General features: G+C 45.7%; 1 protein-coding gene across 1 annotated transcript in view; it reads left to right on the forward strand.

Moving 5' to 3' along the window:
* The window catches only part of lrp2a (low density lipoprotein receptor-related protein 2a), a 76,898-nt gene extending 52,136 nt beyond the window's left edge, over nt 1-24,762 (forward strand). Inside the window, exons 45-78 of the mRNA XM_041865108.2 lie at nt 73-198; nt 392-511; nt 1,209-1,340; nt 1,828-2,029; nt 2,180-2,475; nt 2,637-3,303; nt 3,420-3,590; nt 3,677-3,900; nt 4,113-4,290; nt 4,414-4,610; nt 4,800-5,045; nt 5,247-5,375; nt 6,376-6,495; nt 8,325-8,441; nt 8,859-8,975; nt 9,260-9,397; nt 10,874-10,996; nt 11,319-11,447; nt 11,608-11,739; nt 11,891-12,022; nt 12,517-12,660; nt 12,914-13,079; nt 13,171-13,299; nt 13,444-13,664; nt 13,888-14,067; nt 14,161-14,280; nt 14,439-14,529; nt 14,665-14,732; nt 15,215-15,332; nt 15,465-15,591; nt 23,492-23,605; nt 23,708-23,824; nt 23,912-23,983; nt 24,174-24,762. Of these exons, the coding sequence (XP_041721042.2) occupies nt 73-198; nt 392-511; nt 1,209-1,340; nt 1,828-2,029; nt 2,180-2,475; nt 2,637-3,303; nt 3,420-3,590; nt 3,677-3,900; nt 4,113-4,290; nt 4,414-4,610; nt 4,800-5,045; nt 5,247-5,375; nt 6,376-6,495; nt 8,325-8,441; nt 8,859-8,975; nt 9,260-9,397; nt 10,874-10,996; nt 11,319-11,447; nt 11,608-11,739; nt 11,891-12,022; nt 12,517-12,660; nt 12,914-13,079; nt 13,171-13,299; nt 13,444-13,664; nt 13,888-14,067; nt 14,161-14,280; nt 14,439-14,529; nt 14,665-14,732; nt 15,215-15,332; nt 15,465-15,591; nt 23,492-23,605; nt 23,708-23,824; nt 23,912-23,983; nt 24,174-24,344 (5,534 nt within the window). The 3' untranslated portion in view covers nt 24,345-24,762. The remainder of the gene's footprint in view (nt 1-72; nt 199-391; nt 512-1,208; nt 1,341-1,827; nt 2,030-2,179; nt 2,476-2,636; nt 3,304-3,419; nt 3,591-3,676; nt 3,901-4,112; nt 4,291-4,413; nt 4,611-4,799; nt 5,046-5,246; nt 5,376-6,375; nt 6,496-8,324; nt 8,442-8,858; nt 8,976-9,259; nt 9,398-10,873; nt 10,997-11,318; nt 11,448-11,607; nt 11,740-11,890; nt 12,023-12,516; nt 12,661-12,913; nt 13,080-13,170; nt 13,300-13,443; nt 13,665-13,887; nt 14,068-14,160; nt 14,281-14,438; nt 14,530-14,664; nt 14,733-15,214; nt 15,333-15,464; nt 15,592-23,491; nt 23,606-23,707; nt 23,825-23,911; nt 23,984-24,173) is intronic.
* The last annotated feature ends 1,500 nt before the right edge of the window (nt 24,763-26,262 follow it).

Below are 26,262 nucleotides of genomic sequence, written 5' to 3' on the forward strand. Positions count from 1 at the left end.
GCCTTATTGCTTAAATATATACTAAAATATATACACTAGACAATAACACATCCTCTTCTTGTTGTATCTCAGCGGAGCGAACATGTCAGCCAGAACACACCAAGTGTACATCCACCAACATCTGCATCCCTCGCTCCTACCTGTGTGATGGGGACAATGACTGTGGGGACATGAGTGACGAGAGCCCTACACACTGCAGTGAGTCCCCTAGGCCTGGTCTGTACAGTAAGGGTGCGTCCAAAATGGCACCCTATTCCCTTAATATAGTGCATATAGTCCCTTATATAGTGCATATAGGGAATAGGATGCCATTTTGGATGCACCCTAACTGGGTTTTGAGAGGAGAGTGACCCCTAAATGACCATATGCATGTCTCTTTTTCCTCTTCCAGCCACCTCCACGTGTGCCCAGAACGAGTTCCGCTGCTCCAGTGGTCGCTGTATCCCAGCCCACTGGTACTGTGATGGGGGTACCGACTGTGCTAACGGCTCTGATGAGCCTTCCTCCTGCAGTACGTACCACAGCTCTCCTTCACTCACTATGCTAAGCAAGAGAGATTCAACTAGGTTTTCAGAATGGAGTCATTATTAATTTGTTCTCCTGAGTTGAAGAGTCGGTGAATGATTAGTTTATTTTCTGTATGTGTGTGTGTGTGTGCGTGTGTGTGCGTGTGTGTGTGTGTGTGTGCGCGTGTGTGTGTGTGTGCGTGTGTGTGTGTGTGTGTGTGTGTGCGTGTGTGTGCGTGTGTGTGTGTGTGCGCGTGTGTGTGTGTGCGTGCTGTTGATGATGTGTCAGTAGTGTATGCCTTTGTTAGTGATGTGGCCAGTCAGTCAGTCCAGCCTCCCACTGTCTGACACATTCCTCCCTACTGACGCCCACTAGTCTCCTCTGACAAACACAGCCCCTCCCCTTTGCTGTCTTCCTTTTGTCCAAGGGTAATTACACAGCCTCACTTTATCTTGTGTTTCAATAGAATACAATAGATTGGAATGTGGAGGAGATGCCATTACTATTTTGATAGCTTTACTTGTTTAATTTGGGTTCAGATATGCATTACCTGTTGTCATTAGTAGTTGAGGTCAATTAGGACATGCAAAGGAAGTTTAAAGTAACTTACATATTTGTATTTAGAGGACAATAGTAGTATTATAGTATTCTAATTGTAATCAATTTTTGCTTGGTTTGCTGTGACCTTTGATTCCCTGCAGCCACCCTGGTGAGAACCTGCAACACTGACCAGTTCCCCTGTGACGACGGCAGGTGCATCGCTTTCTCCTGGATCTGCGACGGGGACAATGATTGTGGAGACATGAGTGACGAGGACCAGAGACACAACTGTGGTGAGTGTGAATTCTTCTCCTCTCTACCTCCTCTCTCTCTCTGTCAGGAATCAGACACTGAGGGATCAGGATACATGCTGGGATTTTGGGGGGTGGATACTGGCTCTTGTTTAAGGTCTCCGGCCAGAGTCCAAGAAGCTCACATTCCTGATTTCCCCTGCCTCACTCATTACTTTGTGCCTGTCTCAGCTCCCTGGCTCAGGGTGGAACTAAACTATTATGTCATCCCTCACCAATGTGGTCTCTGACAATAAGGAGCCTGGAGCGGATAGCTTCAGCGCACCACGGGCCTCGGCAGGAGTCTCACTTCAAACAATGGGGCTCAATCACATTAGATGGATAGGAAACTGAAGTCACAGCTAGAGGTCCTGAAATACACTTAGGAATGTTTGGACCGTGAGAAATTTCAGGTCCAGTCTCGGAGTCTTCATAATCTTGAAACTTCTCTAATGTGGTGTCATTTTCCTGCTCCCCTCTGTTGTTTTAGACAACCGCACATGCTCAGTCTTGGAGTTTACCTGTGTGAATAACCAAGCGCCACAGCGGAAGTGCATCCCTCGTGATTGGGTGTGTGACGGTGATGCGGACTGTGCGGACGCATTGGACGAGCATCAGAACTGCACACGCCAATCGTGTGGCGTCAATGAGTTCACCTGCAGCAATGGCCTCTGCATACGCAGCTCCTACAGGTTTGACAACTTGGACATAACTGAGACATAACAATGACATTTTAAATTGTTCTGTAGATGATGAGACTACAGTGTGAATGTGGGGACTGGGCAGCAGCACCACCTGGTGTACAGGGAAGCACACTGAGTGACTGATTTATTTGATGGCAGGTGTGACCGGAGGAATGACTGTGGTGACAGCAGTGACGAGCAGGGCTGCACCTACCAGCCGTGTCAGCAGCACCAGTTCACCTGTCAAAATGGACGCTGTGTGTCCCGCGACTTCATCTGTGATGGGGACAACGACTGCGGGGACGAGTCCGATGAGCTTGACCACCTGTGCCGCACGCCACCGCCCACGTGCCCCCCCGGGCAGTTCAGGTGTGACAACGGACACTGTGTCCCCCTCTTCAACGTGTGTGACCGGACCGACGACTGCTCAGACAACAGTGACGAGAAGGGCTGTGGTGAGTGCATGATATCTTACAAGCGATAAAACATATTAAGTTCAATATAAAAACATAAACTACAACGCCAATATAGCCATTTAGTATCACAGAGCAGCAGTGTGGTGTTGGATTTATAGTCAATCTCCTCTAATACCTGTTCTCTCTTGTCCTGCATGCAGGTATAAATGAATGCACCGACCCCTCCATGCACCACTGTGACCACAACTGCACTGACACACCCACCAGCTTCATCTGCACCTGTCGCCCCGGCTACCGGCTCATGTCCGACAACAAGACCTGCGACGACATCAACGAGTGTGCGGAGACGCCCAGTGTGTGTAGTCAGGTGTGTGAGAACATGGTGGGCTCCTACATGTGTAAATGTGCCCCCGGGTTCCTACGGGAACCGGATGGCCGCAGCTGTCGTCAGAACAGCAACATTACGCCATACCTCATCTTCAGTAACCGCTATTATCTTCGTAACCTGTCCACGGAAGGAGAGGCTTACTCCCTCATCCTGCAGGGCCTGACCAGCGTGGTGGCCATGGACTTTGACCGCGTGAACAAGAAGTTCTACTGGATTGACGTTAGCCGCAGGGTGATTGAGCGGATGTTCTATAACGGCAGTAACAGGGAAGTGGTGGTGAACGGGGTGCTCCATGGAGAGGGCCTGGCGGTCGACTGGGTGGCCAGGAAACTCTACTGGGTGGACAGCTTCCTGGACTGTCTCAAAGTGTCCGAACTGGACGGGCGCTTTGTGAAGAAACTGGCTGAACACTGTGTGGATGCCAATAACACATACTGCTTTGAAAACCCCAGGGCGCTCGTTCTGCATCCCAAATATGGGTGAGTAAATCTAATCACAAATTATTATATGGTCATAATTAAGAATAGTTTATTTATTCTTGTTTCATTCGATAAGCCAGGACTTTAGTAACCTAAACCTATTTGATCCCTGTCAGATATGTCTACTGGACGGATTGGGGGGACAAAGCCTTCATAGGCCGTGTTGGAATGGACGGCACCAACAAGACAGCAATCATCACCACTAAGATCGAGTGGCCCAATGGGGTCACTATCGACTACAGCAATGACAAGCTCTACTGGTCAGATGCCCATCTCAACTACATTGAGTAAGACCGTGCTTCATATTGCCATACAGTCTTGCTTTGTTTCCAAAATTCCTAAAGGCCTGTAATCCTACTCCTCTTCTCCTCAGGTTCTCAGACCTGGAGGGACATCACAGACACACCGTGTATGACGGGATACTGCCCCATCCGTTTGCCCTGACTGTGTTTGAGGAGACCGTGTACTGGACTGACTGGAACACCCGTACAGTGGAGAAAGGCAACAAATACGACGGATCCGGACGCCAGTCTCTGGTCAACACCACACACAGACCGTTCGACATCCACGTGTGCCATCCCTATAGGCAGCCCATAGGTCAGTCTCAGTCTAGGAGACAGTAATCTGAGTATCCTCTTCTCCTGGATCAACATCCATTCCTCCACACTCAGATTGCTATCACTTCATTATCCTGACGTTTCCTGCCTGTTAGATCCATTCAAGTGTTTACATTAACACAATGCCGTGCCTGTGTTTGCCCAGCTGCACTGAATGCCTGACTGATTCTCTGACCCCCTCTCTCCCCCCAGTGAGCAACCCCTGTGCAGTGAACAATGGAGGCTGCTCACACCTGTGTCTGCTCCGCGACGGGGGGCGGGGTCACACCTGTGAATGCCCCGACCACTTCCTGACTTTACAGCTGGGAGGCATGGCTCGCTGCCTGCCCATGTGCACCAGCACCCAGTACAGATGTGCGGATAATGAGCGGTGAGTGGGAGTTCACCTCAGAGTTCTAATACGATACACACATTCTTTGTTTTATATGTCCTCTTTGTTTTAATTGAGGCATTGGTGAGCCCTGAACAGTATTGCCCTTCCTCCCCTCCACAGCTGCATCCCCATCTGGTGGAAGTGTGACGGCCAGAGGGACTGCAGAGACGGCTCTGATGAGCCCTCCACCTGCCCCAGTCGCCACTGCCAACTGGGCCAGTTCCAGTGCAATGATGGAAACTGCACCAGCCCCCACTTCCTGTGCAACAGCAACCAGGACTGCCATGATAGCTCTGATGAAGATCCTGTGCTGTGTGGTGGGTGGCATTTAGCTCAGTTATTTCTGTTTTCAGAGAACAATCTGAGCATGTATGAAACATTGTTTGTAATTGTATTATTAAATTGTTGATTTTGCATGATCTGTGTCTCTTTGTTGTTAAATACCAGGTATCGATTAATGTACTTCAGTAGGGTGTTTAAACTGAATTGACTGTTTGTCTGTGCAGCCACTCATCAGTGCGAGACCCACCAGTGGCAGTGCACCAATAAGAGGTGCATCCCCGAAGCGTGGCAGTGTGACGGGGAGGACGACTGTGTTGACGGCTCTGACGAGGAGCCCACCCACTGCTCCAGCAGGACCTGCCGGCCCGGACAGTTCAAGTGCCGTAACGGACGCTGCATCCCCCAGAACTGGAAGTGTGACATGGACGACGACTGTGGCGACAACTCTGACGAGCCCCTGGAAGAGTGCAGTGAGTGACGCGCACAACATTACACACAGGGAATCACGTGGTGAAATCACACCCAGTTAACTATAAGGCTTGAGTGTGATTGCCACACTGAGCTGCTGAGATCTGTTCATCCTAAACTATGTGATAGTGGTTTGCTCCCACCAGGTATGATTGAAACACTTCGTCTTTGTTATTGACTTCCTTGATGTGGTCTATTTACAGTGGGGCCTTCTTATCGCTGTGACAACCACACCCAGTTTGACTGCAGGACCAACTACCGCTGTGTGCCACTGTGGTCTGTGTGCAACGGTCACAACGATTGCAGGGACAACAGTGATGAGCAGAGCTGTGGTGAGTCCACTTAAACACCAGCATCCTGACATAAATCAACCAATGGTGCAAACCCACAGTGCTGAATATTTGAGTCTTTGTATGAGGTAACAATGTGTGTTGAGAGTGAATGAAGAGTTATTAGCAGAACATTACATAGTGGGACAGCAGGAGGTAGTGATGGAGATGTTCTCACCGCCTGCTCTATTCACCTCCCCATGAGAGAACTCTCTGGATTCATGGCCTGTGTGCGTGCGTACGTACGTGTGTGTGAGAGAGTGTGCGTCTGCCTGCGTGCGCGTGTGTATGGGGAAAGGTTCACACTGCGCTCTTTGTACTGTGCCCCGATTCCACATAGCAGCAGCCCTTGCCCTCCCATCTCTTATCAGAGGCCCTCACTCCATTAGTGCCATCCCCGCGCTAGAGGGGAGATCTGTGCTAATCTCTGTTAGAGAATGCAGCTAGCGGCCGGGCCAGGTGAAGAGCAAGGAGGGCCTGGATCCACTATCTTTCAAACCGCCGGCGCTGTGTGGAAGAGACAGCTCAGCTCTACTCTCCTCCTCTCCTGTCCTCTCCTATAGACCTGGCATAACTCAGAGCTCAGCCACTTCAGGCATGCTGCACTCCCCACTGCATGATGAGCTCTGCTTTAATTAAAAAACCAGAGGGCACCTCTCAGTTCAGCTCTGTGGTCTAGTAGTTATCATCGACGCTATATTAAATAGTAGGAGGCACATAGTCTGACAGTGTCTTGTAGTACCAATGGTTGGTTGTAGCTGTAACGGCATAAGTGTCTTGTAATTTGGTCGAAAAGAGGAGAAGTAACATCGCTGTAATGAACCGTTGATTTTTCAGCAAGGTAAAAATGAACTATATGTGTTTGCACCAGTGCAATGTTTGGCCGAAAAACATGAAAGAAAAAAGAAAAGAATGAGAAGGATAAGAAGTTAAGCTGAAGTGTAAATGCAGGTATGTGTTTAGCATCGTCTTCTGTCTCTTATCTCCTGTCCATGTGTTTCAGAGGAGATTACCTGTGACCCTCTGGGGGACTTCCGCTGTGACAACCACCAGTGTGTCCCTCTGCGCTGGAGGTGTGACGGGGACAACGACTGTGGGGACAGCTCGGATGAGCGTGCCTGCAGTGAGTTCTACAGTACATCTACCCACCATCACTGTCTAGTACTGTATCTACACTGAACAGAAATATAAACGCAACATGTAAAGTGTTGGTCCCATGTTTCATGAGCTGAAATAAAAGATCCCAGAAATGTTCCATACTCACAAAAAGCTTATTGCTCTAAAATGTTGTGCACAAATTTGTTTACATCTCTGTTAGTGAGCATTTCTACTTTGTCAAGATAATCCATCCACCTGACAGGTGTGGCATATCAAGAAGCTGATTAAACAGCATGATCATTACACAGGTGCACCTTGTGCTGGGGACAGTAAAAGACCACTCTAAAATGTGCAGTTTTGTCACCAACACAATGCCACAGATGTCTCAAGTTTTGAGGGAGTGTGCAATTCGCATGCAGACTGCAGGAATGTCCACCAAAGCTGTTGCCAGATAATTGAATGTTCATTTCTATACCATAAGCCGCCTCCAATGTTGTTTTAGAGCATTTGGCAGTACTTTCCAACCTGTCTCACAACCGCAGACCACATGTATGGCGTCGTGTGGGCAAGTGGTTTGCTGATGTCAATGTTGTGAGCGGAGTGCCCCATGGCAGCGGTGGGGTTATGGTATGGGCAGGTGTAAGCTACAGACAATGAACACAATTGCATTTTATCGATGGCAATTTGAATGCACAGAAATACCGTGACGAGAGCCTGAGGCCCATTGTGAGGCCCATTTCTTTTAAGGTACAGTATATTTTACCAACAGATGCATATCTGTATTCCCAGTCATGTGAAATCCATAGATTAGGGCCTAATGAATTTATTTCAATTGACTGATTTCCTCATATAAACTGTAACTCAGTCAAATCTTTGAAATGTGCATGTTGCGTTTATATTTTTCTTCAGTATACTTAACACCTTAACCTTAGATCACCTGGCTGGCTCGCATTGGGACTTCTACACCGAGCCTTCATGGGCTGGTTGCACAAGTTGGGCATAACTAGGTCGTAATTCTATCTCATCCATTTAAGACCAACATTTTAAAGTCCAACTGGTACAACCAGCCCTATGTGTCTGCTTAGCAGTTATGGGCTAACTCAGACAACTCAAAAGGCTGGATACTTATAGTCATGGTTTTGGTGAGACTCTGAGCGATTCTAATGGGGTATTCCAGTGTAGCTCAGACACAGTGAGTCAACCAGATTAAATAGGGGTGTTGATGGCAAAGAATGGACCTGTTAAGATAACAGAGTGTTCTTGTAAAAGACAACACTCCTGTCTTCGAAGCAGTGTTATGTGAGGCGGGCTTATCAGCTGCTAGAGAAACAGCTTGTCCTCAGCATGTCAGACGGAGGGAGTGAGTGAGGGAGTCGGCCACCTCGGCTCTGGAGAATTTAAACAAGTCTGAGAACATGCCAGCTAATGAGGATAATGTCTATGCTTCAAAGAACAACTAATGTCTCGCGCAAAATCACTGTGTTGTATGATGAAATTTGCTATGATGCTTCTTGTTGCAATCCCGGTTATGTATCGTGAGAGAACACCTCCAGTGAATTCCATCATGAACTCACCACAGAAAAATGATTGCATGATTGGTCGGGTGCTTGATAATGTACAAAAGTCATAGCTATTGCAATAACCCAATTGAGGGAATAGAGCTATAGTATTTATCAAAGCAGTGGCTGTTTTGTATGGAAAATAGTAAACAATCACAGAATAATGTAGTAATACTGTGACACCCTCTGTCAGCTGTGTCTACATCGTGTTTGTTTGGACTGTGGCAATGATGACTAATTTAGTATTCTTGTGTGCGGTGATAATTCTTTAGTTCCCCTCTCTGTGTTCCCCCAGGCCCGCGTGTGTGCTCCGAGAGCGAGTTTCGCTGCGATAATCTGCACTGCATTCCCGACCGCTGGGTCTGTGACCATGACAACGACTGTGAGGACAACTCGGATGAAAGGGACTGTGGTGAGTGGAGGCTTTGTTTTGCCGCTGTCTTGGCTTATTCATGTGTGAGGGAATACAGCACTAAGCAAAGAGGCATTAAAACTTCACCTTTTTAAGGCACAGGATACACAGAAAGTACCACCAGGATAAATTTACTTAGCTTACTGGAAAACATGGCGTTCCTTCTTCTCTTGCCCATTTATACTGGTCAGATTGTGAATTCAAATTCATTCTAGATGTTTATTTACAGTAGTCATGAAAACAAGGTCAGAATCTGAGATACCTCAGTACTTGGCATGACTGTAAATGAGTGAAGTGTATGGAGTGATATTAGTGCCAACTGAAATAGAATTTGAATTCCAAAAGTGAATTTGAATACAAATGGGTTCATTAATACCTATTAATTATGAGTTGTGTGCTGGCATGGCTGTGCTGCAGAGCTGCGGACCTGTCACCCAGGCTACTTCCAGTGTGGCAGTGGCCACTGCATCGCCGACCGCTTCAAATGTGACGGCAACGCCGACTGCCTGGACTACACTGACGAGATATCATGTCGTAAGTGTTAGATGTTATCATAAATGTGTCTATGGGCTGACATCAAATACAATAATCCCAGTGAGCAAAACTGGTTAAAAATACGTAATTTCAACGGCAAAACCGGTTGAAATTACGTCTTTTCAACCAGTTTTACTCACTGGGCTCCTATCTCCTCAGATTAACAAAACACATAATGTCCAGAACAATCATTATGTTACTACAGCACCCTCTACAGTTATCTAAATTACAAAGTTACAACCATGAATTTGAATTGTAATGGTCCATTTATCTTTCATTTGCAGCAACCCGTTATCCCAATGGCACGTATTGCCCACCGTTTCTATTTGAGTGTAGGAACCATGTGTGTGTGCAGCCTTACTGGAAATGTGACGGAGACAATGACTGTGGAGACAATTCAGATGAGGAGCTCCATCTGTGCTGTAAGGCCAATGCACCTTCAATGGTTACACTGTCCTTTAAATGGTTACACTGCTCCCTTAAATGGTTACACCGTCCTTTGAATGGTTACACTGTTGCTTTAAATGGTTACCCTGTTCCTTTAATTGTTACACTGTTCCTTAAATGGTTACACTGTTCCTTTAAATGGTTACCATGTTCCTTTAATTGTTACACTGTTCCTTAAATGGTTACAGTGTTCCATAAATGGTTACACTGTTCCTTAACCCTATTACTGTCTCTACTTGAAAAACTTGTTGAAACAATTATTTCACCTTCAATTCCTATTACTAACAACTCAAATAAGAACTTCCAATAGTTATTTTTTTTAACTTGATGTTTATTTTGGAAATTACAGAGCTCTACCAGGCAGTTGAGAAGTCAAAATAAGGTCATACCATCAATGCCATATTAGAATGGCAATTTGCATAGCATTTTTACTCATCTCAACAATATTACCAAATGTACTTTAGGTCTGCTTCAATGCCTTTTATTGGTAGATAAATTATGGTAATTGTGAATGTCCAAACATTAATATTCAATGACATTGAAATTAATGCTTTTTCAGGTGGTGTGTATTGCAATGTCCCTCAAAATGTTTTTCTTAAATTTCAAATGATCCAGATTCTTCCACCATGTTTGCCACATGTTCGGACTACATTTTGAGATAATATATGACAAAGTGCCGTTTTTATTACTATTATAGGCATTATTTTATAGGCGACCTTAAGTCTGAGTATTGATTAATTGACCCCATGGGTCATGAAAGGTGGTTTAACCAATTTATGTTGCCTAATATATCGTGTGTTGTCTACAATTCAATCATATTTTTCACCATAATAGGTATATATATATTTTGTTTAAATGTACCCTATTCTGAGTCCACCATACTTTTTACTGACATATCAACCGCCTGGTTGAGCACATTTTTCACAATTCTTGCTTTTCAGCCTTTTTACATTTTAACTATTTATTTTCATATTTCTGCTTAATTCTATAGCTAGAGGACTCCTGTTATCTCCAGGAGTGATACGTATAATTGTTGTCTTAATCTGTTGTTGTCTAGTACTGTCTTTTTGCTACCTAAGGCCATCTACTTTAAGTGCTGCCTGTCTTAACTAACACTCTCACTTTACTTTTTCCCCCCTTACTAGCTCTGACTTTGCTGATAGCTACATTATAGAGGAAAAATTTACTTATATGTGGTTGTCCCACCTAGCTATCTTAAGATGAATGCAGGAGGACGGGGGGAGTTGACCAATCAAGTTCAAGTAAAGATTTGTTTTATTTTCACTTCTAAATCCATTGCCAAAACATGCTCTACCAGCCGGTTGAGAATAGGGTTAAAGGGTTAAATAGTTACACGGTTCCTTAAATAGTTACATTGTTGAATGTGATAGTATTTATTCTTTGACAATGATAAATGACATTGAGTTAATGTCCTGGTCTTGTCTCCCTAGTGGACATCCCGTGTGACCCGCCATTCCGTTTCCGCTGTGACAACAACCGGTGCATCTACAGCCATGAGCTCTGCAACTCTGTGGACGACTGTGGGGACGGCACTGACGAGAAAGAGGATCACTGTAAGCCAATCACAAGTTACAATACTGTCATGTAGGGCTGGTTTCCCAGACACTGATTATTAATCCTAGTCCTGGACTAAAAAGAATACTGAATGAATAATCTGCATTGATAAAGCTTTTTAGTCCGAAATTAGGCTTAATCCGTGTCCGGGAAACCGGCCTATATTGTCCCATCTCCGTGGGAGTTTGGAGTAAATGTAGCTCATCATTATGTAATAATACCAAAGTTGATCGTCCAATTAATGTCAATGTATTTTACTCTCTGAAATGATTGACATCTTGACATGATGATTGACATCTTGACATGTTGTGTTTGTCACAGGCCAGACCCCCACACATGGGCCATGTTCAGCGGATGAGTACAAATGCAGTAATGGCCAATGCATCCCTCTGCAGTATACCTGTGACGACTATGATGACTGTGGAGACCATTCTGACGAGCTGGGCTGCAGTGAGTAACCCACCCAACTAATTTACCTCAGTCTTTACTCTGCATCTGAATCATCATCAACCTTTATCTTATGCTAAGCTATATGGCTGTTTGTATAATACTGAAGTGAGAGTTAACTTCGACCCTCATAATGTGACACATGTATATGTGCTCTGCCCAGACGTTGGCAGTGGGCGCTCCTGCAGTGAGAACATCTGTGAGCATAACTGCACAGATCTGACAGACGGAGGCTTCCTCTGTTCCTGCAGGCCTGGATACAAACCCAGCCAGACAGACAGGAACACCTGTGAAGGTACAGGAAGCAGCAGCACCACCTGAGTGTAGAAGGAAACACCACTCTGTAACATCACAATCTTTGATTATCTATTCTTTCCTCTTCTTACGCTATTAGTAATCTTTTTGTATTTTCTCTGTGTTTTTCCTGTTTTTGTGTTTGTGATCAGACTTGAATGAGTGTGAGGTCTACGGGACATGTCCACAGGAGTGTAAGAACTCCAAGGGCAGCTACGAGTGCTTCTGTGCCCAGGGCTTCCGCTCAGTGAGCGAGCAGCATGGCATGGAGTGTGCTGCTGAGGGTAAGAGCTTAGCTGAACAAGTCATTTTGGTTGCATCCTAAATGCACCCTATTCCCTTTATAGTGCACTACTGTTGACCAGGGCCCATACAGATGTAGTATCTTAATTTGATCACTATTTTGTTGCTGAGAATACAAACTTGTAGTGTATTTGAGTTTTGAAAAGGCTTCTAAAGTATGTAATTTCCATTTAGAAATGTCAGACTTGATTTGCCCTACTGGAAAATGTATCAACCCCTACAAAAATGTCCATTAATGATAATCCACATAACAATACACATTTCCTGTTGCGGCAGGATTATTTCCTGGTGTAGTAAACTGGCTCAAATTAAGATCCTACATCTGTAGGGCTCTGGTCAAAAGTAGTGCACTATATAGGGAAGATGGTGCCATTTGGGATACAACCTTTGTCTCCGATCTGTTAGTCCTCTGGAGTAGGATGCCTGGTTATTAAGGATGTGATCATATTTCACTATTCTCCATTCTCCATTTCAGGAAACCCACCAGTGCTGCTTCTGCCCGACAATGTGCGGATTCGCCGCTTCAACCTGTCCTCGGAGCAGTATTCAGACTACGTGGACAACGCAGAGCACATCCAGGCTCTGGACTACCAGTGGGATCCAGAGGGCATCGGACTCAGTAAGACCTTCAGCTCAACTAGTTAACTAGTCAGTGCTATTTGGCTCATGTGAAGAGCACTATGGGAGTGATACAGTGACTGGGGAGGTTTTCATTTTTACTCCACTTCATTAGGAACCGAAAAGAAGCAAATGGGCTGAAACGGGGAAGGACTACCTGAACTTGTCAAATAAGAAACACTTGTTTTCATTTTCCGTTGCAAAACGTTTTGCTATGATGTGCACTTATGAATATGACCCTGTTGTGCTTTTAGGTATTGTGTACTGGACGGTCCTGGGCCGAGGCTCTCAGTTTGGCTCTATCAAGCGGGCCTACATGACCACTTTCAATGACAACGGCAATAACCCAGTGAAGGAGTTGGATCTGAACCTGAGATACATTGCCAACCCTGATGGCATCGCTGTGGACTGGATCGGAGGGTACAACACCTCACTCATTGCTTACTATTTTCGTTTTTTGAAAATGCCTTTTGGGTTGAATACAATCTAACATCTTCCTTCTGTTTCTCAGTCACATTTACTGGACAGACGCAGGGACCAATCGAATTGAAGTGGCAAAGTTAGATGGTCGCTACAGGAAGTGGTTGATCCATACTGACCTGGACCAGCCAGCTGCTATTGCTGTCAACCCAGCACTCGGGTACGGAAGTGATCAACTACAGGCTAATACACTGTATCCTCTCAGATATAACAGCATTGTCGAGTGATCGACAGTAAATAGATTTCAAAGTAGTCAAAGACATTAGTTAACAAAGACTGTTTTATGTGTCTGTGCATTCCCTAGAATCATGTACTGGACAGACTGGGGCAGGAGACCCAGGATTGAGTCTGCCTGGATGGATGGGCAGCACAGGCAGGTTATGTTGGACGAGGACCTGGGCTGGCCCACTGGACTGGCTCTGGACTACCTGAATGGAGACAGGATCTACTGGTGTGACTCCAAGGAGAACATCATAGAGTCCATGAAGCCGGACGGCACCGAGAGGAAGATCATCATGTCAGGAGGTCCGAACCCACGGAGACCTTTCTTAGATGTTGCTAACATGTTGATGTTATAGTCTTTGTAATAACTATATTATTAACTCCCTTAATAGTTATTGATTAAATCAGACCACATGTCCAGGACCAAGTCTCTCTTGTAAAAGAGGTCTTCTTACCTCAATGGTCCTTCAATAGACTGGGTCTATTGAAACTATGGCTAATTGAGCATGGTCATTTTCTGCTTCAGATATTGGTAAACCCTACAGCCTGGATGTCTTTGAAGGCCATGTGTACTGGACAACCAAGGAGCGGGGTGAAGTCTGGAAGACGGATAAGTTTGGGAAGGGGGACAAAGTGAAGGTGCTGACCATCAACCCCTGGCTGACTCAAGTCCGCATCTACCAGGAGTACAAACACAACCGTTCAGGTTAGAGTTTGTCAAGTCTAAAACATACACACTGTAGTTTTCTCCTGTCTGGTGAGTATAAGGTAGTTACGGGTTTCCTCTTCCCTCTCTCAGTACCCAACCCCTGTAAGGACATGTGCAGTCACCTGTGTCTGCTGCGGCCTGGAGGCTACACCTGCACCTGCCCACAAGGCTCTTCCCTGGTCGGCTTCAACCCCAACGAATGTGACGCAGGTATGGTCATTAAATCACATCATCTGTGAATGCAGCCTCCCTGCCATGTTGGCTGCACCATCATTTATCATTGAAATCATACTCCATGTAGGCATGGCTGCTTTGATATTGTTGTGGTGACATTGTGTTGACGTTGTGCGTGGCTTTCACTCCTGCAGCCATTGAGGCTCCAGTCTTAATGCCCCTTGCATGCAGATGCATGAACGGAGGGACCTGCTACACTGACGAAGGGGGCCTGCCCAAGTGCAAGTGAGTTCAGCAGCTGGTATCAGGAAGTAGATTAATTGTCATATTATTATAACATGTAACACCACAGCCACAAGCCATAGGAGTGTTTCGTTCCACCAGGAAGAAACATTGTTTATTTCTTATTTTATTGTGCAGGTGTCCGTATGGCTATGCAGGGAGTTACTGTGAGATGGGAAAGTCCAGGGGTGCCCCTGCAGGAACAGGTACATTATAATATGAGATAAGAAGTGGAATATCTATATTATACTGCATGACCTGCAATATGGATCTCTTCAACCACGATTAGATTTCTCCCCAAACATGTCAGTCCAACATGCCAGTCTTCATACAAAGTTTCCACTGATCAATAGTTCACAATAGAATAGTTACACAACATTGGTCAGAGACAAATTACATATTTTTCTTCAAACCGTTGTCTCACAACTCATTAGATTGTGACCTTGAGATTGGTTTTGACTCAGCAAACACTAAAGGTGTTTTTCTCTCCTGTAAAGTGACTCTATAACCTTTTAACTTTAATTGGGAGAATGTCAGTGAAGTAATAGGTTATCTGCATGTAATTTACCAGCAATATGTGAGAAATTGTTTTAGTTTTGGACTGCTGATACATGTTTACCTGGACACTTACAAATAATGAGTAGAAATGTTCTGGAATAAACATTGCTGCTGATATCTTTGTCTTCAGCAGTTGCCGTACTGTTAGCAGTGATTATCATCCTCATCACTGGAGCGTTGGCTGTTGGGGTTTTCCTCAACTACAAACGAACTGGCTCCTTAATCCCATCCATGCCCAAACTACCCAGGTAGGATCTCAGCTTTGACCTGATCTCACCCATCTGTGCGTGCCTCTGTTGTGTCGTTTTAAAACCAGAGCTTCAAATGAGAATTGTTACCCTGGAGTTTGTAAACCGTTTTCTTCCTTCTCTCTTTTCCAGCCTAAGCAGTCTGGTGAAATCGGGTGACACTGGGAATGGGGTGACGTTTCGCTCAGGTGACAATGTCACCATGGATCTGGGAACTCCACCCATCGGGGTTTCATTCATTGACAGGGCCATGCAGTTGGTAAACACTGGATTGTGTTGGTTTAGCACTTAGTGGTGTCACTGCACCTTCAGACTGTACTGTCAGCATTTTAGTCCCGTGTTAGGCCCGGAAGACCCCGATTGACTTTGGCCTTTTGGACGGACCTCTGTAAAATTACTGGGAGTTTATATATATACAGTGGGGGAAAAAAGTATTTAGTCAGCCACCAATTGTGCAAGTTCTCCCACTTAAAAAGATGAGAGAGGCCTGTAATTTTCATCATAGGTACACGTCAACTATGACAGACAAAATGAGGGAAAAAAATCCAGAAAATCACATTGTAGGATTTTTAATGAATTTATTTGCAAACTATGGTGGAAAATAAGGATTTGGTCAATAACAAAAGTTTCTAAATACTTTGTTATATACCCTTTGTTGGCAATGACACAGGTCAAATGTTTTCTGTAAGTCTTCACAAGGTTTTCACACACTGTTGCTGGTATTTTGGCCCATTCCTCCATGCAGATCTCCTCTAGAGCAGTGATGTTTTGGGGCTGTCGCTGGGCAACACAGACTTTCAACTCCCTCCAAAGATTTTCTATGGGGTTGAGATCTGGAGACTGGCTAGGCCACTCCAGGACCTTGAAATGCTTCTTACGAAGCCACTCCTTCGTTGCCCAGGCGGTGTGTTTGGGATCATTGTCATGCTGAAAGACCCAGCCACGTTTCATCTTCAATGCCCTTGCTGATGGAAGGAGGTTTTCACTCAAAATCTCACGATACATGGCCCCCATTCATTCTTTCCTTTACACGGATCAGTCGTCCTGGTCCCTTTGCAGAAAAACAGCCCCAAAGCATGATGTTTCCACCCCATGCTTCACAGTAGGTATGGTGTTCTTTGGATGCAACTCAGCATTCTTTGTCCTCCAAACACGACGAGTTGAGTTTTTACCAAAAAGTTATATTTTGGTTTCATCTGACCATATGACATTCTCCCAATCCTCTTCTGGATCATCCAAATGCACTCTAGCAATCTTCAGACGGGCCTGGACATGTACTGGCTTAAGCAGGGGGACACGTCTGGCACTGCAGGATTTGAGTCCCTGGCGGCGTAGTGTGTTACTGATGGTAGGCTTTGTTACTTTGGTCCCAGCTCTCTGCAGGTCATTCACTAGGTCCCCCCGTGTGGTTCTGGGATTTTTGCTCACCGTTCTTGTGATCATTTTGACCCCACGGGGTGAGATCTTGCGTGGAGCCCCAGATCGAGGGAGATTATCAGTGGTCTTGTATGTCTTCCATTTCCTAATAATTGCTCCCACAGTTGATTTCTTCAAACCAAGCTGCTTACCTATTGCAGATTCAGTCTTCCCAGCCTGGTGCAGGTCTACAATTTTGTTTCTGGTGTCCTTTGACAGCTCTTTGGTCTTGGCCATAGTGGAGTTTGGAGTGTGACTGTTTGAGGTTGTGGACAGGTGTCTTTTATACTGATAACAAGTTCAAACAGGTGCCATTAATACAGGCAACGAGTGGAGGACAGAGGAGCCTCTTAAAGAAGAAGTTACAGGTCTGTGAGAGCCAGAAATCTTGCTTGTTTGTAGGTGACCAAATACTTATTTTCCACCATAATTTGCAAATAAATTCATTAAAAATCCTACAATGTTTATTTGAACAGTGAGAGACAGAATAACAAAACAAAAAATCCTGTCATGATCGTCGGTGAGAGAGGAGGACCAAGGCGCAGCGTTGAAGGCGAACATATTTATTTAATTAATGATCACACGATCAAAACAACAAAACGATGACGTGACAGTCAATGGTAATACACAAACCAAATACGAACAAGAAACCACACCAAATGAATGCCAAACGGCTACCTAAGTATGACTCCCAATCAGAGACAACGAGCTACAGCCGTCTCTGATTGGGAGCCACCCTGGCCAACATAGATATACAAACCCAGAAAGTGAAACCTAGAATACACATAGACTATACACACCCTGGCTCAACATATTAGAGTCCCCAGAGCCAGGGCGTGACAGTACCCCCCCCCTAAAGGCGCGGACTCCGACCGAGCCCACCAAATACCACAGGGGAGGGACCGGGTGGGCACTCCGCTTAGGCGGCGGATCCGGCTCCGGGCCTGATCCCCGCTCCCTCTCCAACCCCCCAAAGTACCCCTGGTCCGGTCTGGCCCCGCTGGCCGGAGCTGGACTGCACACTGGTGGAGCGGATTGCTCTAGCTCCGGCGTGAAGCATCTGACCGGTGCCGACCAGCCACCGGTGGAACAGGCACGGCCGTGCCGGACTGACGACGCACACCACTGGCTTGGTGTGGGGAGCAGGAGCGGGCCGAGCCGGGCTGTCGAAGCGCACCCCTGACTTGGTGCGGGGAACAGGCACGGGCCGTGCCGGACTGACGACGCACACCACTGGCTTGGTGTGGGGAGCAGGAGCGGGCCGAGCCGGGCTGTCGAAGCGCACCCCTGACTTGGTGCGGGGAGCAGGAACGGGCCGAGCCGGGCTGACGAAGCGCACCACTGACTTGGTGCGGGGAGCAGGAACGGGCTGAGCCGGGCTGACGAAGCGCACCACTGACTTGGTGCGGGGAGCAGGAACGGGCCGAGCCGGGCTGTCGGGCGCACCCCTGACTTTGGTGCGGGGAGCAGGAACGGGCCGAGCCGGGCTGTCGAGCGCACCCCTGACTTGGTGCGGGGAGCAGGAACGGGCCGAGCCGGGCTGACGGGCGCACCACTGACTTGGTGCGGGGAGCAGGAACGGGCCGAGCCGGGCTGACGAAGCGCACCACTGACTTGGTGCGGGGAGCAGGAACGGGCCGAGCCGGGCTGACGAAGCGCACCACTGACTTGGTGCGGGGAGCAGGAACGGGCCGGACCGTACTGGGGACACACACCACTTGTCCTACGCAGGGATCTGGAATGGGCCGGACCGGACTGGTAACACACCCCAGTACCTCTCGCCGTGCCTCTACACCTTCCACCCCCTCTTCGACCAGTGGCCCCCGTAACCTGGCGGCCTCCTCTGCCAACCCGCTGGGCCGCTCTGCCGCGGTCTCCTGCTGGTCCGTCGTCCACGGCGTTAGCCCCCCCCTAAAAATTTTCTGGGCATCTCTCCTACCCGTGGACCAGGTCTCCATGTCCCTCGCCAGCCTCTCGCCCTTCTGCCTCAATGTCAAGCCCTTCTCTTCCTCACTCGGCTTGACCCAGTCGAGGAGGCGAAGGAGATCTGCTAGAGATCTCCCTGGCGATGGCTCCTGGACACGCTGCTTGGTCAAGTCTTGGTGGTTTCTTCTGTCATGATCGTCGGTGAGAGAGGAGGACCAAGGCGCAGCGTTGAAGGCGAACATATTTATTTAATTAATGATCACACGATCAAAACAACAAAACGATGACGTGACAGTCAATGGTAATACACAAACCAAATACGAACAAGAAACCACACCAAATGAATGCCAAACGGCTACCTAAGTATGACTCCCAATCAAAGACAACGAGCTACAGCCGTCTCTGATTGGGAGCCACCCTGGCCAACATAGATATACAAACCCAGAAAGTGAAACCTAGAACACACATAGACTATACACACCCTGGCTCAACATATTAGAGTCCCCAGAGCCAGGGCGTGACAAATCCAGAAAAACGCATGTCAAAAATGTTATCAATTGATTTGCATTTTAATGAGGGAAATAAGTATTTGACCCCTCTGCAAAACATGACTTAGTACTTGGTGGCAAAACCCTTGTTGGCAATCACAGAGGTCAGACATTTCTTGTAGTTGGCCACCAGGTTTGCACACATCTCAGGAGGGATTTTGTCCCACTCCTCTTTGCATATCTTCTCCAAGTCATTAAGGTTTCGAGGCTGACGTATGGCAACTTGACCCTTCAGCTCCCTCCACAGATTTTCTATGGGATTAAGGTCTGGAGACTGGCTAGGCCACTCCAGGACCTTAATGTGCTTTTTCTTGAGCCACTCCTTTGTTGCCTTGGCCGTGTGTTTTGGGTCATTGTCATGCTGGAATACCCATCCACAACCCATTTTCAATGTCCTGGCTGAGGGAAGGAGGTTCTCACCCAAGATTTGACGGTACATGGCCCCATCCATCGTCCCTTTGATGCGGTGAAGTTGTCCTGTCCCCTTAGCAGAAAAACACCCCCAAAGCATAATGTTTCCAACTCCATGTTTGACGGTGGGGATGGTGTTCTTGGGGTCATAGGCAGCATTCCTCCTCCTCCAAACACGGCGAGTTGAGTTGATGCCAAAGAGCTTGATTTTGGTCTCATCTTACCACAACACTTTCACCCAGTTCTCCTCTGAATCATTCAGATGTTCATTGGCAAACTTCAGACGGGCCTGTATATGTGCTGTCTTGAGCAGGGGGACCTTGCGGGCGCTGCAGGATTTCAGTCCTTCACGGCGTAGTGTGTTACCAATTGTTTTCTTGGTGACTATGGTCCCAACTGCCTTGAGATCATTGATAAGATCCTCCCGTGTAGTTCTGGGCTGATTCCTCACCGTTCTCATGATCATTGCAACTCCACGAGGTGAGATTGCGTTTTTTTTTATTTGACATGCGTTTTTCTCTATTTTTTTGTTGTTATTCTGTCTCTCACTGTTCAAATAAACCTACCATTAAAATTATAGACTGATCATTTCTTTGTCAGTGGGCAAACGTACAAAATCAGCAGGGGATCAAATACTTTTTTCCCTCACTGTATATATATATATATATATATATATATATATATATATATATAGAGAGAGAGAGAGAGAGAGAGAGAGAGAGAGAGAGAGAGAGAGAGAGAGAGAGAGAGAGAGAGAGAGAGAGAGAGAGAGAGAGAGAGAGAGAGAGAGAGAGAGAGAGAGAGAGAGAGAGAGAGAGAGAGAGAGAGAGCTTACAATTTATTCGCCGTTAGTCAGCACCTCTACACTAAATAATTTTCTCTGGGTGTGCGCCAGCTCATGATTTTTATTAGCCCATGTGCCTTATTAACAACAATAATAGACAGTCAACACATTTCCAGCCAGCGTTGATTTGGACTGTAGTTAATAATGTAAAGGACAAATTGCAGGGCATTGCGTTCATACTAAAATCCTGAAATACATGTAGGTGATAGATAGCAATGCTGTTTGAATCACCTTTGATGGTCATGACCTGTTCACCGGACATGCTACCTTGTCCCGGATCTGCTGTTTTCGACTCTCTCTCTCTCTCTCTCTCTCTCTGTACCGCACCTGCTGTCTCTACCTCTGAATGCTCGGCTATGAAAAGTCAACTGACATTTACTCCTGAGGTACTGACCTGTTGCAACCTCTACAACCACTGTGATTATTATTTGACCCTGCTGGTCATCTATGAACGTTTGAACATCTTGAAGAACAATCTGGCCTTAAATGGCCATGTACTCTTATAATCTCCACCGGAACAGCCAGAAGAGGACTGGCCACCCCTCAGAGCCTGGTTCCACTCTAGGTTTCTTCCCCTAGGTTCCTGCCTTTCTAGGGAGTTTTTCCTAGCCACCGTGCTTCTACATCTGCATTGCTTGCTGTTTGGGGTTTTAGGCTGGGTTTCTGTATAGCACTTTGTGACATCTGCTGATGTAAAAGGGCTTTATAAATACATTTGATTGATGATGAATAACACTGTGTCTCTTTCAGGATGAGAACTTTGCAGTGGAAGCGGGAGGCAGCCAATCACGTTTGAGAACCCTCTGTATGCCACTGCAGCGGCTGGATCGTCTAGTGATCCTGCTGTCATCCACGCGACACAGGTACGCAAGACAACACTGTTGCATGAACATTTCTAGGGCAGATTGGATTGACATCATTGTTAAAGCAATACTAATTGTTCTGCACTGTTTTACTCCAAACAGGTGACTGTTACTGTTAGCGGTGAGCAGATAGAGAAGAACTTTGCGAACTCAGCGTACCATACAGAGCAGATTGTGAGCACCGTGGACAGTTCCACAGCCAGAGCCAAGCCGGTTCAGGTGACTCTCCCTTCCTGTACTTGTATCATTAGTTAAAGGTAAGGGATTCAATTGTAATTTACAGCAATTGTGTCCTACATTGACAGGAGTCCAGGTGGAGCTTCTTCAAAAGAAAATTGAAGCCAAGCACAACTTTTGAAAACCCAACGTACTCAGAGGTAAGCCCAATACTGCCACCCAAGCAGCACCTATTCCTATTCTACAGTAGAAAACGGGAAACGTACAGAACATATGTTTGTATTCCTTCTAACTGTTTGATGTTTGCTTCTTATTGCTACTTGTAGGTTAAGAGGTCTTGGGTTTGTGTTGGCCTGTTTTCTGCTAGTCCATCCCCTTGTTGTTTTTCAGATGCAGAATGAAAAAGCAGTAGGAAGCAATGAGGACAGTTCCTCCACCGACCCCTCTCCCTTTGCCCCAACCGCCAAACCCTTTAAGAGGGATCGTCCCAGCACCTACTCACCAACTGAGGACACTTTCCGAGACACAGCGAACCTTGTCAAAGAGGACAGCGATGTGTAATCCCGTTTCTCACAGACGGGAATCAAAGACACTCTCCTTTGCACAGAATCTATTTTTATATGCAGCCTGTGTAAAAAAACAAAGATTGTTTTGAGAAAAGAAATTAGACAAACATTTCTTTAGCATACAGAAAAGAGGTCTGTCATGACTATGCCTTTGGATATTTCTGATGCCAATTCTTGTTTCATGATTTTTTATTGTGATGTAATATATGTATATCTTTGCACTGAAGCTGCTGATAGAAATGTTATAAATATGTTGTACATTTGTAAATTTGAAGAGTAAGATTTTTGTCGATAATATTCTCTAGCTTTTATTTGACATGCGTTTTTCTCTATTTTTTTGTTGTTATTCTGTCTCTCACTGTTCAAATAAACCTACCATTAAAATTATAGACTGATCATTTCTTTGTCAGTGGGCAAACGTACAAAATCAGCAGGGGATCAAATACTTTTTTTCCCTCACTGTATATATATATATATATAGATATAGAGATAGAGAGAGATAGAGACAGAGAGAGAGAGAGAGAGAGAGAGAGAGAGAGAGAGAGAGAGAGAGAGAGAGAGAGAGAGAGAGAGAGAGAGAGAGAGAGAGAGAGAGAGAGAGAGAGAGAGAGAGAGAGAGAGAGAGAGAGAGAGAGAGAGAGAGCTTACAATTTATTCGCCGTTAGTCAGCACCTCTACACTAAATAATTTTCTCTGGGTGTGCGCCAGCTCATGATTTTATTAGCCCATGTGCCTTATTAACAACAATAATAGACAGTCAACACATTTCCAGCCAGCGTTGATTTGGACTGTAGTTAATAATGTAAAGGACAAATTGCAGGGCATTGCGTTCATACTAAAATCCTGAAATACATGTAGGTGATAGATAGCAATGCTGTTTGAATCACCTTTGATGGTCATGACCTGTTCACCGGACATGCTACCTTGTCCCGGATCTGCTGTTTTCGACTCTCTCTCTCTCTCTCTCTCTCTCTGTACCGCACCTGCTGTCTCTACCTCTGAATGCTCGGCTATGAAAAGTCAACTGACATTTACTCCTGAGGTACTGACCTGTTGCAACCTCTACAACCACTGTGATTATTATTTGACCCTGCTGGTCATCTATGAACGTTTGAACATCTTGAAGAACAATCTGGCCTTAAATGGCCATGTACTCTTATAATCTCCACCCGGAACAGCCAGAAGAGGACTGGCCACCCCTCAGAGCCTGGTTCCACTCTAGGTTTCTTCCCCTAGGTTCCTGCCTTTCTAGGGAGTTTTTCCTAGCCACCGTGCTTCTACATCTGCATTGCTTGCTGTTTGGGGTTTTAGGCTGGGTTTCTGTATAGCACTTTGTGACATCTGCTGATGTAAAAAGGGCTTTATAAATACATTTGATTGATGATGAATAACACTGTGTCTCTTTCAGGATGAGAACTTTGCAGTGGAAGCGGGGAGGCAGCCAATCACGTTTGAGAACCCTCTGTATGCCACTGCAGCGGCTGGATCGTCTAGTGATCCTGCTGTCATCCACGCGACACAGGTACGCAAGACAACACTGTTGCATGAACATTTCTAGGGCAGATTGGATTGACATCATTGTTAAAGCAATACTAATTGTTCTGCACTGTTTTACTCCAAACAGGTGACTGTTACTGTTAGCGGTGAGCAGATAGAGAAGAACTTTGCGAACTCAGCGTACCATACAGAGCAGATTGTGAGCACCGTGGACAGTTCCACAGCCAGAGCCAAGCCGGTTCAGGTGACTCTCCCCTTCCTGTACTTGTATCATTAGTTAAAGGTAAGGGATTCAATTGTAATTTACAGCAATTGTGTCCTACATTGACAGGAGTCCAGGTGGAGCTTCTTCAAAAGAAAATTGAAGCCAAGCACAACTTTTGAAAACCCAACGTACTCAGAGGTAAGCCCAATACTGCCACCCAAGCAGCACCTATTCCTATTCTACAGTAGAAAACGGGAAACGTACAGAACATATGTTTGTATTCCTTCTAACTGTTTGATGTTTGCTTCTTATTGCTACTTGTAGGTTAAGAGGTCTTGGGTTTGTGTTGGCCTGTTTTCTGCTAGTCCATCCCCTTGTTGTTTTTCAGATGCAGAATGAAAAAGCAGTAGGAAGCAATGAGGACAGTTCCTCCACCGACCCCTCTCCCTTTGCCCCAACCGCCAAACCCTTTAAGAGGGATCGTCCCAGCACCTACTCACCAACTGAGGACACTTTCCGAGACACAGCGAACCTTGTCAAAGAGGACAGCGATGTGTAATCCCGTTTCTCACAGACGGGAATCAAAGACACTCTCCTTTGCACAGAATCTATTTTTATATGCAGCCTGTGTAAAAAAACAAAGATTGTTTTGAGAAAAGAAATTAGACAAACATTTCTTTAGCATACAGAAAAGAGGTCTGTCATGACTATGCCTTTGGATATTTCTGATGCCAATTCTTGTTTCATGATTTTTTTATTGTGATGTAATATATGTATATCTTTGCACTGAAGCTGCTGATAGAAATGTTATAAATATGTTGTACATTTGTAAATTTGAAGAGTAAGATTTTTGTCGATAATATTCTCTAGCTGTTGGAAGTAGATGAACTTATCGATAGTGCTTCATAAACAAAGTAACACATAACAGGTGAAGTGCATTGTGAATGTACCGTAGATACAGTGGGGGAAAAAAGTATTTAGTCAGCCACCAATTGTGCAAGTTCTCCCACTTAAAAAGATGAGAGAGGCCTGTAATTTTCATCTTAGGTACACGTCAACTATGACAGACAAATTGAGGAAAAAAATTCCAGAAAATCACATTGTAGGATTTTTAATGAATTTATTTGCAAATTATGGTGGAAAATAAGTATTTGGTCACCTACAAACAAGCAAGATTTCTGGCTCTCACAGACCTGTAACTTCTTCTTTAAGAGGCTCCTCTGTCCTCCACTCGTTACCTGTATTAATGGCACCTGTTTGAACTTGTTATCAGTATAAAAGACACCTGTCCACAACCTCATACAGTTACACTCCAAACTCCACTATGGCCAAGACCAAAGAGCTGTCAAATGACACCAGAAACAAAATTGTAGACCTGCACCAGGCTGGGAAGACTGAATCTGCAATAGGTAAGCAGCTTGGTTTGAAGAAATCAACTGTGGGAGCAATTATTAGGAAATGGAAGACATACAAGACCACTGATAATCTCCCTCGATCTGGGGCTCCACGCAAGATCTCACCCCGTGGGGTCAAAATGATCACAAGAACGGTGAGCAAAAATCCCAGAACCACACGGGGGGACCTAGTGACCTGCAGAGAGCTGGGACCAAAGTAACAAAGCCTACCATCAGTAACACACTACGCCGCCAGGGACTCAAATCCTGCAGTGCCAGACGTGTCCCCCTGCTTAAGCCAGTACATGTCCAGGCCCGTCTGAAGATTGCTAGAGTGCATTTGGATGATCCAGAAGAGGATTGGGAGAATGTCATATGGTCAGATGAAACCAAAATATAACTTTTTTGGTAAAAACTCAACTCAGTCGTGTTTGGAGGACAAAGAATGCTGAGTTGCATCCAAAGAACACCATACCTACTGTGAAGCATAGGGGTGGAAACATCATGCTTTGGGGCTGTTTTTTCTGCAAAGGGACCAGGACGACTGATCCGTGTAAAGGAAAGAATGAATGGGGCCATGTATCGTGAGATTTTGAGTGAAAACCTCCTTCCATCAGCAAGGGCATTGAAGATGAAACGTGGCTGGGTCTTTCAGCATGACAATGATCCCAAACACACCGCCTGGGCAAAGAAGGAGTGGCTTCGTAAGAAGCATTTCAAGGTCCTGGAGTGGCCTAGCCAGTCTCCAGATCTCAACCCCATAGAAAATCTTTGGAGGGAGTTGAAAGTCCGTGTTGCCCAGCGACAGCCCCAAAACATCACTGCTCTAGAGGAGATCTGCATGGAGGAATGGGCCAAAATACCAGCAACAGTGTGTGAAAACCTTGTGAAGACTTACAGAAAACGTTTGACCTGTGTCATTGCCAACAAAGGGTATATAACAAAGTATTGAGTAACTTTTGTTATTGACCAAATACTTATTTTCCACCATAAATTGCAAATAAATTCATTAAAAATCCTACAATGTGATTTTCTGGATATTTTTTTTTCATTTTGTCTGTCATAGTTGACTTGTACCTATGA

This window comes from Coregonus clupeaformis, chromosome 4 (genome assembly GCF_020615455.1).
Source record: "Coregonus clupeaformis isolate EN_2021a chromosome 4, ASM2061545v1, whole genome shotgun sequence".
Classification (NCBI taxonomy): Eukaryota; Metazoa; Chordata; class Actinopteri; order Salmoniformes; family Salmonidae; genus Coregonus; species Coregonus clupeaformis.